Below are 13,488 nucleotides of genomic sequence, written 5' to 3'. Positions count from 1 at the left end.
TATTAAGTAATCTTGAGAGATGCCAGAATATTCAAGAGAATAAATGTAGACAACGTGATGGAATATTACTGGCTAGTTATACAATTTCTTGGGGACTCGCCTGTGATTTAAATCAATTCAGTGATGGAGAAACAGTAGAGTGTTCATGATTAAAGCTGCCGAATTAATTTTCCCAAAATGAATAAAAGTTTTCGAGAGTTTCACGTTAACCAGACACTTTCCTAATAATTCACTACTGATTGCCTTAGTGATTATGATAAGGTGACGCAGGTCACAGCAGTTTATATTTCCCACCCTACTCTGCAGTCTGCTTTCCTAATAAACAAACTATTTCAAATAGAGTGCCTCACTTAACGGAAAATTGTGTCCATGTCTGCTATAGGTGCTACTGAGACTTCTTATGTAACCCTTGTATATTAATCCAACTTCAGATATTTTCGTTTCACAATGATAGAACCAGACAGCCCAGGTTTAATTCCCAGGAAAAGAAATTTGAGGTCCACAGTCATTTAGAAGAATTGTTATGGTTACAATAAAATGAACAAGTTGCACCACATGTTTTCTCATTCAGAAATTTAAAATAAAAACAGTCAGACTTATTTCTTAAACATTTCAGGAATAAAGGATGGTGCTGGGTTGGTAAGTAAATAAATTACTTCACCTGTTATGAAAATTTGAATTTATATTTGTAAAAATAAAGTACGTATGAATTATAATTTCTCAGACCATGAACTGAGTCAAGATAAACAGCAGAATAATGTGACGGTTGTACATAATACTTTTACCAGCACAACTACATTTTAAATTACAATAAAAAACAAATCAATTATCTATAACCTTTTATAAATATAGATAAATGCGTATGAAATACTAGAGTAATTTCATGCGTACCTTTAATGTACATTATTTTTAATACTATTTACTTAAATATGTATCAATACATTTCTTTAGTTAAGCTAACAGTCACCAAACTTTTTCTCAGATGTGTACTGTGATAAATAAATAGTGAATTTATAGTACACATACTTTTATGAAGTCTCGCATTTTCGAAATGGTTCATGGCACAATAAAAAAAAAAAACACATAAATACAAATTATTGTTCGACAAATAATTAAGTGAGAAGTTATGTTGAAAAAAATCACCCAAAAGAACAATGTCCTATAGATACTTGGAAATACTACTGTTTGAAGTTCACATTCAACAGTTTTCAGGTTAAAATTTACTCAAATGTAGTTATTTTATAAATATTTAACAAACTTTCATCTTAAGAAAGTTTGTCTTCACTAGCAATAATAAGAATTGTACTACGTTTTGAACTTTAAAACTAGGTATGTACTAACTGTAGTAACTTCAAAAACCATTATACAGTGAAAATTAAATATTTACAATAATTTTCTTTATACTTTTTCAGACTAGGTTAAAGTGATGCATCATAACGACCAAATGATATACTAATATACATGGTACTCTGTAAGTGAACTTTAATCTGCATAATATATGTATACTGAAAAAGTAGATATAAATGAAGTGCTGATAAAAACTGAAAGAATGTTTCAAAATGAGAACAACAGGACAAACATACTCTTAAAACTTTCCTTACCGAGTCACAGAGAGTGATGAAAAAAAACTCGATTTGACATTTTAATATAGTTCAATGTGTGATTAGTAATCATCTCATTTACACAAAAAACACACACACAATTTTAATCGAGATTATTTCCATCAATTAAAAAACAGTACCATATAAAGCAATTATTTTACATGATGTAAGGATATTATAAATGTTTTTCTCAAATTTAAGACAAATGAGCAGTTCTTTTCAAACTAAAGGCCATGAAGGCCTACAGAGTAGCAGGAAATTAAGAGAAGCAGTATTAGTAGCAGTAGGGATGTATATCTTGCCAGCTTTACCCTTCAAGGAAAACTCATTGGTATTCATTTGTGTTAAAAGATGAGTCCACTCAGGGGCATTGTGAGCCAGAATTAGGTCAATTGAAAAAATCATGACCAAATCAGGAATCGTATTGTCCTTCGAATTTGTAGTATAGTGGTTAGTAATTTATCTTTTAAAATTTATACTTTCTAAAAAGACTGGAAGCAAGATTTAGCCACTCTTCTAAAGAAACTGATATTTGTGTTCTACAAAATTACTGAGAAATGTTTTGCCTCAACTTGGTTAAACGAAATGAGTAAGGACTTTATGTAAGACACCCAACAATCGATTTGTCTATTCTTTAGCCCCAGAGATTCCTTTTAAATGATCAATGATACGGGTGTCCTATAATGGCACAAATCTCCTGCCTAATGTTTTCTTTAAATTTCTCTGAAGAACAAGGATTGTTTACATAAACTTTCTCTTTCGAAGTACCCAGTAAATAAAAATCGCTGGGATTTTAATAGAGGGACCTAATATCTGATATGGTACATGTAGTGCAGAATTTTCCTGCTACGTTACACAGTAAATTGTCTTGCATAGCAATAGGGAATTTGGATAATACTTCCTACGAAACTTTCTTTGCACTCTTCCCCACAATTCATATTTTGCAAATGTGTTGTTAATGAACACTCATTTTTCGACAATGAATTTCATATTTTACTGACAAATGCAAGTAGCGAATAGAAAGAAACACATCTTATCACAACAGTTCAGAGTTATAGTTAAGGGTGTGATTATATGGTGATTATTTTATCCTGATTTCGGTGATTAAAATGGTTTGATTTCAGTGACTATTTCATAAAAAAAAAAAAAAGATTCTGTGCATATTTCGCACCCTAAAGAAATTTTTTGCATCATTAATTCAATTAAAATTAATTAATTTAATTCGACTGTGAGAGAGTGATGGCAATGCCTTCTTTATCATTCGAAGGCAGTTGTTGCCAGAAAGAGAAATGACTGGTCTGCTTGCGCTGCTCCCTGGAAGTAGTCCCTGAAACTATGTGTACATCGTTGCCAGATAATGATCAAATATGTAGAAATGTTCATGTATATTTTGTAACAAAGAAAATGTTCACTTTTTATTTGGAAGAAAGAGTAATCTTTCGTGCGAATTCTCCATGAAACTTGTTTTTCGTTGAAAATATCGTGATTATTAAGTAATTTCGTGATTTGCATTTTCCATGGATAAAATTAATTTTTAACGTATTTCACGTATATCATTAATACCAAAAAATCATACCCCTAGTTATAGTGCCCATAGTGTGGCAATTTTCATGCGCTCAACTCCAGCCATAACTGTGTTGCTAGAGCATGACTCATTCCCAATTCAGTCAAGCTAAAAGGTTATAAGACACCTCATAATATAGTGAACTATTATGGTTTCAACAACAAACAAACATATTCATAGAGTAGAGCGTCTCGTTTAGGCACAGTGAAAATGTAAACAAAGTGCAGGTAATGTGTGGGGGAAGGACGAACTGTATGATAAACACGAGGGAAGCACAAGGTTTTAGTTACAACATTTATGGTGGACCATTAATTGAAATTACATTTTCCAAAAGCACACAAAACAAAAGAACACAAATTGCATAACGTTATCATATACGCATTTTAATAAACAAGCAATTGTAACGTTGAAATAATTCAGTATAACAAATCAGATTTTGCTCTTGGCACTTAGTTGTATGCCAAGTTTTCGGATGCCATGCCGTGATTTAAAAGTCTTCAGCCATCCACTGCTGGCTTTGAAATTTGTATCACCTTCCATCTTTCTATTCAAGTCTAAAGCTTTTCCACATAATAGTGATCCATACACAGGAATTCCCCATGCCCTTTGTACTTTAAACCACTGCAACATTGCACTGTCAAATTCGTGGAAAGCAGACGTACTACTTTCAATTACTTTTCGTCTTCCTACATCACCATCACTATTCTTAACTTTTTCTGCTATTTCTAGAATTTCCATTCCATTTTGTTTTATTCTAAACATTATACCAATTCGCTACATCAGACACAACGTTACCATTTTGTAAGCATTTTATAATGTCACACTTTTGTTGTACGGTAAGACCACAGTCTACTATATACAGTCACGAAGCTTGAGTTTTGAGGGTGCTAGAAACAATAGACTGTGATGGTACTATTTTGCATTGCCTATAATGAGGCGATATTAGCGATCCTAGTGGTGAGCAACTACCTAATGTTTGCATATTTACTACATATTGAGCTTCGCGACTGTATATACTAGACTGTGGTAAGACTGAGTTTCCTATTCCCTATGTTCTCTACTCAACGTACACCAGTATACACTGTATTGTTAAGCGGAATGGACAGCCCCGACAGACAGTGCTCTATTGGGCGCAGGTCATGATTTCGAGCTTTCGAATGCACTGCCTAAATGAGATGCTCTACTGTACTGTTTAACTAATAATGCTAAAGAAAATATACTCTTATGAGTTATGCAAGGCATTTCTCAGCATGTGAAAAACTGCAATGTAATTATTTAAAACCTTGATATCCAAGAAGAATTAGACAGCTGTGTAAAAAAAAAAAAAAAAAAGTGGTCATTTAGAATACCAGCTTCATTAATGAGAATAATAAATTATCTTCATCATTGATTTCAATAAAATTACAGAATGCCAAAATAATTAGAGTATAATTAAACAACATCTGAAGGAAAGCACATCTACCAAAAAACAAAAATAGCTGAGGTAGCTAGCTTTTCTCAGGTACTTCATCTTTTATCTCTCATAATTATATTTTACTCTTTCACATCTAAAAAAAAGTTGATCTTTCAATATTAACATAAGATGAAGTTTAGAAAACCCAATATTTGACAACTAATACTCTCAATCTTGTAAATACCTAACACTAGAGCACCTACCACTGGTAACTCAAACTTTACCACCGAAATACAGAACGAATGTAATACAAAATCTTTGGTAAAAGCCACATTATCCTGCAGATTCACAGATTCACTATGCATCTACATAGACGTCACTATACATCTATCCAACCCAACCATCACCTACATAACCAAAATATCTCTAAGTTTAAACAATAATCAAACAAATTTACTCTTAGCTTCAGCCATATCAGCCAATGTCGTCATAACATTAAAATAAATTTATGTTATTTTTGCATCAGTTCCTGGGCAATTCTATAATCATACATATATTTTAAAATACCTTTATGATTAATCCAGTTAAAATAAAATTTAAAAAAAATCACACATCAATTTATAAAGCTGCAGGTCGACATGTAAAACTACAATTTTCACAAAAATTGAAATGTACTGTACTCACCAAGATTACGCTATGTACACAGAAAATGCATTACAAATAACATCAATGTGAAATATTTATGATTCATATTATTATCTGCCTTTTCTTTTTTACCCCTCCTAATGGTTGAACTAAAATCTGAATTAACAACAATTAAAAGATTTTAAACAGCATTTCTAAACAATGTGAACAGCATGTTACAGATAGTGCCAGTGATTTTAACATATGGAACTGTTCTATTCAAAGCTTGGATGCGAGTTTCTAATCATTAAGTTATCGGGATGGCATTACACACTGACAGAGCGTAACTAATATATATATATATATATATATATATATATATATATATATATGGTTGAAAGCCAATTTTATTGCACTGTACAGCCACTTCACTTCTGATGTGTGATACACATGACATGTTGGATATATACTGTAAAAAATACTTTAAAATAAAATTCTGCCATCCTCCAGTTCGTCTACTCCCGAAATATCTTCTGCAACATAATTGTTGTTTTTTGTTCCTATGTTTCCGAAAACAGGTCAAATAATTCTCCTGCTCAAAGCATATATGTCTATGTTGCTTTCAATGAGAATGCCTTTATTAGATTTTATTATCTTTTATTTTTTTCCCCATTTAATTCAAGTTCTTCGATGAGTTCTCTCACACTTTTGAAACTATATTGGAAATTAATGTATTTTTTTCAATTATACTAACAATCTCTTTACAGATGGCACTGAAGTTTTTTTCACATAGTTATGGATAGTAGATTAATAACCATTCTGTTGAAATCAAGTTCGTTAACTTTTTTTAGGACATAATGTTTCTTGTGGAAGTACCAAACGTCCGTTATTTTCTTAATATTCTTCAAATTGAACCAACTGATATGTAATTCGCTTTGCTAGTTCTCTGTTGCACTTTCTAAATTTCTTTGCAAAAAGTTGGTGATAACGTTTCCTTTATTTCTGACATATTAACTCATGAAATAATAATAATCCGAGGCACGACAGCCCATGAAGGACCATGACCGACCAGCTGGCTGCTGGCCTCACATCCACATGCCAAAGCAGAGGTGGACGATCATCCAACCAGAATGGAGGTACCATGTGGTTAGTATGATGATTCCCGCATTATATTATATATATATATATATATATATGAATAAAGCAAAATTGTGGTTTGTCCCCAAATAATTTTCACTGCTAAGTTAAACATTAAATTTTCCAGCTTTAGTTATGTAACATTTTGTATGTAGAAATCACACATCTTCCCAATTAACTAACATAACTTGTGACACATGTTTGAACATAATTTCAACACAGACTGTACTGTGTGGTCCAGGTATATTCATAAACATAAACTAAAATGATAAAGCTGCTTTGTTTCCTCAAAACTGGGGAAGTGAGATTTGAAATGCGACAAGAGGGCCAGCAGGGCCCATACGATTCAAGTTGAAGGATAAACGTTAAAATCAATGGCACTGCCTATACTGCATTACATTATGTATTTCTCTGATAAATATTAAAAGGCGACAATGTAGCACTGAACACTAAAAGAGGTAAAACAATAAAAGAACTCCTGTACACTTTAAATAGATACTTACTGACATCACAGTGTATATCCATTTTGGTTACTTTAAACATATTAGACTAAATTACTTATCACAATATTATGAAGTGTGATGTAATAAATGAATATGGCTTCTCAATAATAAAGATTATTATACCAAAATAATATACATTTACTACAACTAATACACTAGTGTGATGTAAAATCACTTTAGAGAAATAAAAATCCACGATGCTTGCATGATAGTAGTGCAAACAACTCATACAACATTATCTGCATTAACTCATTATGTAATTAAGAACTTGAAGTATTTCCGAGTTAAGAGCAAGGTAATTCTTCCCTATCGATTACACCAAACAACATATAAGACTTCAAGGAAATTTACAGTATATTTGGAGAAATTAAACAATGATTCATGTTTACTGAAATATGGATTGTAAGTATAGCTTCCTCACTGCAGAATTAATTTTTGTCACAGCCACAAAAATTTTCTTTCATGGGTATAATATATGAATCTCTCTCTCTCATAAACAAGGCCAAGCCAACATCTACTTTTCTAAATGATGTTTCGTCATATTTGCTTCAATCCATATGGAATGTATTCCAATCGTAATTTGCACTTCCCAACCATTATTCTTACATGCTGATCATCTATTCTAACATTATAAGTGGCAGGCGTACTACTAGCCAAACAGGTGGAGCATCGACTATCCATGTTGGTAAACCAGGTTCGGATGCTGGTGGGCCCAACTGGAATTTATAGTGATTTTCCTATGGGGATTCCAACATTGATCCATTAATCATCATCATCATAATACAGTGTTACACAGTTCGCCCAAAGTCAGTATATATGGAGAGATCTGCATTCTTTTGATCTGACAAATGCAGACTTGATGGCCATATTTACTCCAGAGGAGACTCAGTACAAAACAAGACTTGCGTAGGAACACAGGTTTCTAGTGTGATATTCCATTGTTACCTTGAAGAATACCGTGTTGTTGTGCAGTTAAGTGCTCTCAAAGGTCAGAAAAAAATGTTAGATTGTTTCTGCTGCCTCATGAAGACAGAAATAAAGAAAGAAGAAAGAAATGGATAAACAACATCAAAAGAAAAGGTTGCCTTCCAAAGTGGGCCTATGTATGCAAGGTTAAGTGCTACTACATTTGAATTATATTGAATTTCAATATAGGCCTATATTTTTATTTGTATGTGTTGCAATTTATGGTCACTGTAATTTGTAATTATAGAAACATTTCACATATGATATGTTTGAAAATAATCGAGCTGACAGAAAGAGATTGTTACGCTGAGACGCTGTTCTTACAATATTTTCACATAAGAAGATTCCCAAACCACGGAAAGAACCAGCAAAATGAGTTGACACTAAGGACTTTGACATCTTTATTCATTAACACTTCAACACATAGGCTGTTCCCAACTTACAATATTTTTGAAAAAGTCTATCACTGTATTTTAGGACTAGAATGTATTTATTGTTAAGAAAATTGTCTATTACAGCAAATGCACTATAACAATCTGCTAAATGTGGCAGTCGAAGTGTTGGTATGAGAATTGCAGTAGAAAATTGCTGATTTTATCCCTATTGAAAAGAACACAGTAACATACAGTAAATAATAAAGTGTTATCTCTACTAAGTCATTTCATTATGACAATACTGTTTATTACTCCATGTCTTCTGTATTCAACAAACCACAACAATATCTATGATATCGGCTTTAATGACCTTCGTTCTAGCATTACTGGATATGCTTCTGCACCGAGCAACGAGTAAATATGACTGCCACTGAGAATACAGTACTCTCCAATATATACTGACTCTGAGTTTGCCTCCTATGGTGCACTACACCAATGACAACGCCTTCATGGTAGCTGAAAGAACTACATGCTTCGGTGCGTCATCCACTAGATGGGGACACTTGGGTGAATGACGCAAGTCAAATGTCTGTCATTAGTTTAAAAAAAACATATGTGTAAATTAAGACAAAATACACGAACATGGGTTGTTCACTTGTAAGCACAATTTTTCTACTATCTACAGAAGAATATAATAAAGCAAAGGCCTGGCATTAGAAAACAATATAATAAAGCAAAGAATAACCAGACTTAGAGTTGCGTTATAAGGACAATACTACGAAAAATACTGATGGCAGTTACAAGTACTGATGAAGATCAATCATACCAGTAAATGACAATTATCATCTGAAGAACATCTGCAGTACAATATAAATATTTACACAATTCTCCAGTTGTGGTATAAATGAAATATAAATTTTGTACGTATATGTTAAAAATGATTGGAACACTGGATTTAAGTCTGATCAAATATATCAAATACTTGTCAGAAGAGAGAAATTCTCATACATGTTGACAATGTAATTCTGTGCTATGTACAATGTGTGGGAATCTTCTCCTTGTAAAAAGGAAACGAAATACGTCTTACCTCTCTCAGTGTGTAGTAATCCTGTATGCAGTCTATCTCATTATCTTTACGTATTGTCACTGTATTCGTCCAACAACCAAAATGTTCAGATGGCACATATTTTGACCGACAGAAAACCAATCAAACCTGTAAATTACACAAATAGGGCACAAATCATCACATGCTGTGTTCTACTTGTAAGTTTCTTGTATCAGTAAACCTAAAATCACATGGGAGGGACTGATGGTTGGAGGTGCAATGCGGCAGGAGCCCTCTGTCGTGGAACATGTATATTGATGGCTCTACGATCATCAGCCCTGTAGAATTCATTACTGTTCCTCCACTTAGAACTAGCTTCCTGTGCATTTCTTCTTCTTCTGTCAACGTAGCTAACTACACAGCTTGCTGGAATCCAGATTATAGCTGTCACAAGGATCACAGTGCCAACAATATTGTCTCGCAGGAATACTAGAACTTTATTAATATTGATGTCTTCTATGATATCCCAGAATCTCTCCACCACATCTTGTATTGTCTTCTCACACATACCCTGAAATATACGACACAACACTTAACTACGTGTTTCTGGTGTGATTAACTGTTCAGAACAGGTGTTATGCAGTACTACTTCAGACATTGCACATAACATTAAATATTTTACTTGCATAAAAGAAGAATGAACATGATACCTTATTACAGAAACCCTGTATGCAGGGAGTTCCATCAGGTAGAATGTCTTGAGGATCAACAGGAAAGCATGTATCATTCAAGTTCATGCGGCAACAACGTTTACAAGCATCTGCAACTGGAAGAAAACACCACCATCATTATTCATTTATATAAAGTATAAAATAAGGTTTTTAATTCAAGTCAATCACCACAATGGTTCACTGCTAAACCAAGACATCTGTCGCCTGTTCATATATCAGTCATCTTAATCAAGTAGGCCTACTGATTTTACATATAACTATACTTAACTTCATATTAGAAAGTGTTTGTATGTAAATTCTTGTATCACATATAATTTGTATTCCAATGTGGAAAGGTTCCTTTTCAAAATGAGAATTTACAACACAAATAATGAAATGTTATCTACTTCTAAAATCTTGTACAGAAAAGGTATATCCGTGGTGCTACAGCCCATGAAGGGCTCAGACGACCAGCCGGCTGCTGGCCTCACGGCCACATGCCGAAGCAGAGGTGGACGATCATCCAACCAGAATGGAAGTATATATGGTTAGCACGATGATCCCCCCAGCTGTTATAGCTGGCTTTCGCAACTGGATTTTGCTACCTATCGTGCTCCCCAAGTGCATCACGATGCTGGGTGTGCACCAGTCCCATACACTGGTTGAAATTTCATGCGAAAATTTCTTCCCCCATGAGGACTCAAACCATCGCATATTCTGTAATGCGAGTCCTAGGCAGGATGCCTTAGACCATGACACTACGGCACAGGACAGGAAAGGTATATACAAAGCAGAAATTTATACACAGAACTTTAAAATTATGTACAGGACATATTGGAATGCTGCCCATCTCACAAAATCTTCACAGTAGAGCACCTATAAGAAACATTTCAATCTAATATTGCAAACATACCTACAAATCACCTAAAATTAAGGAAACGGAACAATGTTACCAAGACGAGACAGCTGAACTAAAAATTAATATGAAAAAATCTGAATATTTGGTAGTATGCAATAATATAAACAATCCATTGGTAGAAAATGAAGAAATAATGGAAGTGAAAAAATGCAATTAGGTACAAGCAATATTTAATGAAGATGGTAATAGTAATAAGATAAAAAGCAAGAATATAACAAGGTATCTAAATTCTATTTTGTGTGAGAAGAATATACGAAATCAGCGAAATACAAATATATGAAATATTAACATATGGAAGGTAAAAAAGAGGAAAAAGGAAGAAACTTCTGGCAACTGAGACAGATTTTCTGAGATAATGATTTAGAAGAACAATATTATGCTAACTATACACGGTCAAAGTATCGAGGCTCTTCAAAACAAATTGGTGTGCAGGTCATACTTCACATTAAAACAAGAAGAGCTGTTTTTGATGTACAAGTGAAGGGAAGAGATGTTTTGATAAACATGCGAGAGTACAATGTCAACTACAACAATAAGAAAAATTATGGAAATAAATAAGGGAATCATCAACAAAGTACAGAAACAAGACAAATGGGGACTACCTAGATATAATTTGAAGGAAGCCATGCAGCAAGGAGGATGCGTGCGCATGTCCGTACATATATATGTATGTATCATTCTACTGTAATAGCTTTTTGTTGTACTGTATTACTTATACTATATTTCTTCAAACAACTCGGGGAATTTGGGGGAAAGCCTTAACTTCTAAGCAAATAAAATTATGGGAGTCTCTTATTAGTCTGAGCTTGTATTAATTGTTACTGCAATGGATATTAATTAGTAACTGCAGTGAGTGGCATAAGAGAGGCAAAATTACTAGTCTTTGTGACATCACGAATTGTGAGGCACACTACATTGACCACGTGTTGAATGTTCTAGTTTCGATTTAGAAGTTCAAAGTGCAGTGGTTGGTGCAGCTTATAACATTAAATTTAATGAAGCATTAAACAACATTTTTATGCACTCTCAGTAATCTGGCACTCTTACTAATTTGGCACCCCTCTGCGTGCACGCACGCACACACACACAATAAACAATGCCATCTATACTATAATACTATTCATAAGGAAATCTTTCACCATGATAATATACAGAGTGAAAGTGAAATACCTTTGCAGATTGAGAGGGATGATAGGGTATTCTTAAATGAATAGAAAATCTATATTACATTTTGTGGTTAAATGCACTGTTAATTAGAAAATTAAGTTTGAATTTTCAGCAGTCTGGCAACATCACCGTTAACACACTATTCTCGTGATACAGATGTAAGAGATCAACGAGCTCTGTGTGTCTCACTATACTAAAAGCCAGGTTATGAACCAACTAAACCGGAAGCAACGTTCTGCTGCTCTCTTTCTGAGCTCTATTGCCACATAGTGGCGCGAGATTCAAAGCGTGTTCAGCGTTTGTCACCGATATGTTTAAAATAACTACTGTCTATAGTTCTCAATAACACTATCAACAATATTAGTAATTAAAATTACTGTTTTTAAGAAAGCACGAGCTAAAGACACTGGTATAAAATGCTACTCGCAATGCACATGCTACTGCAAATGAACTGGGAAGTCTGGCTACACTGTCTCCGTGATTCCGTTGCCAGATTTTCTTTAGCAGACGACATTTTCACGTGAGGTCCAATGAAAAGCTCCGTTCTCCTTCCCCCCTCCACCCCACCATACTCAATGTGTCATCGCTGCACAGGCTACCCCTCTAACCTGCACTTTCCTCTCACCCTGCCAACTACTTCCTGTTTAGTCGGTTCATAACCTGGCTTTTAGTATAGATGAACTGTTCTCTGGCACGTGTTCAACAAACTCGCATCTTGCAGAGGCTTGAAATTAAAGTTTTTAAAATTAAATTTACACGAAAACCGTCCACACTATTGAAATACGCCAGAGGGATAAATTATTCTTCATTAGTTTTCCTACTGATATCAATCCTACTCGCAATAGTTACCGAATAAGAGGTTGTTAAACATTTGAGAAAAAATTTTTTTTCTGAAAAAACTATTAACTTTCCACCAATATGATATTACAGTTTTTTGTTACATACAACATGAGCTATTTCACTTCCACCCTGTATAGTCACCAACATAAAACAGTGAAGCAAACTTACTGATATCACACATGCAGCTTTGCAGACCTTGTGTCTCACAATATGGAACACACTTTCCTCGTCGACACTGCCCTCTCTCCAGACATGGAGTTCCGTCTGTCATTGCCAAGCTGCGGGGACATTCTGAAGAGGCCCCAGTGCAGCGAGACTCCTGCTCACAAGTAGCTGGCTGAGCATCGCGACATTTCATCTGTCCTGGCATGAACTGACAGTTCTGGCAGCAAGGAGAGTTTTTGTCACTACAAACAGCTCCCTGGTTGCGACGCAATTTACAGTTCTTATCACAGCAGGCATCATTATCTTCTGTGCCAAGTAACCCTGCATCACATTCCTCATCACCCTCTACACGAAGATTTCCACAGAATGACTCTTCTGGCTCTGAGAAACAGCGTCCAGACTTGGCTTGCAAGACTTTGCGAATTGATCTCAAGCTGCATGGTGAGAACCGCTATAAGAGAAATGACCAATGCTTTTAAT

At 34.4% G+C, this 13,488-nt stretch overlaps 1 protein-coding gene across 2 annotated transcripts in view; it reads right to left on the bottom strand.

Annotated features, from left to right (window-relative positions):
* Window positions 1-662: 662 nt before the first annotated feature.
* The window catches only part of Tace (ADAM 17-like protease Tace), a 43,498-nt gene continuing 30,672 nt past the window's right edge, over window positions 663-13,488 (bottom strand). For both annotated transcript variants that reach the window (XM_069849623.1, XM_069849624.1), the window contains exons 10-12: window positions 13,012-13,459; window positions 9,918-10,033; window positions 663-9,778 (exon numbers count right to left, since the gene is read on the bottom strand). In XM_069849623.1, coding sequence (XP_069705724.1) covers window positions 9,455-9,778; window positions 9,918-10,033; window positions 13,012-13,459 — 888 coding nt within the window. In that variant the 3' untranslated portion in view covers window positions 663-9,454. The remainder of the gene's footprint in view (window positions 9,779-9,917; window positions 10,034-13,011; window positions 13,460-13,488) is intronic.

This window comes from Periplaneta americana, chromosome 16 (assembly GCF_040183065.1).
Source record: "Periplaneta americana isolate PAMFEO1 chromosome 16, P.americana_PAMFEO1_priV1, whole genome shotgun sequence".
NCBI lineage: Eukaryota > Metazoa > Arthropoda > Insecta > Blattodea > Blattidae > Periplaneta > Periplaneta americana.
This window is presented reverse-complemented; position numbering and strand designations above follow the sequence as displayed.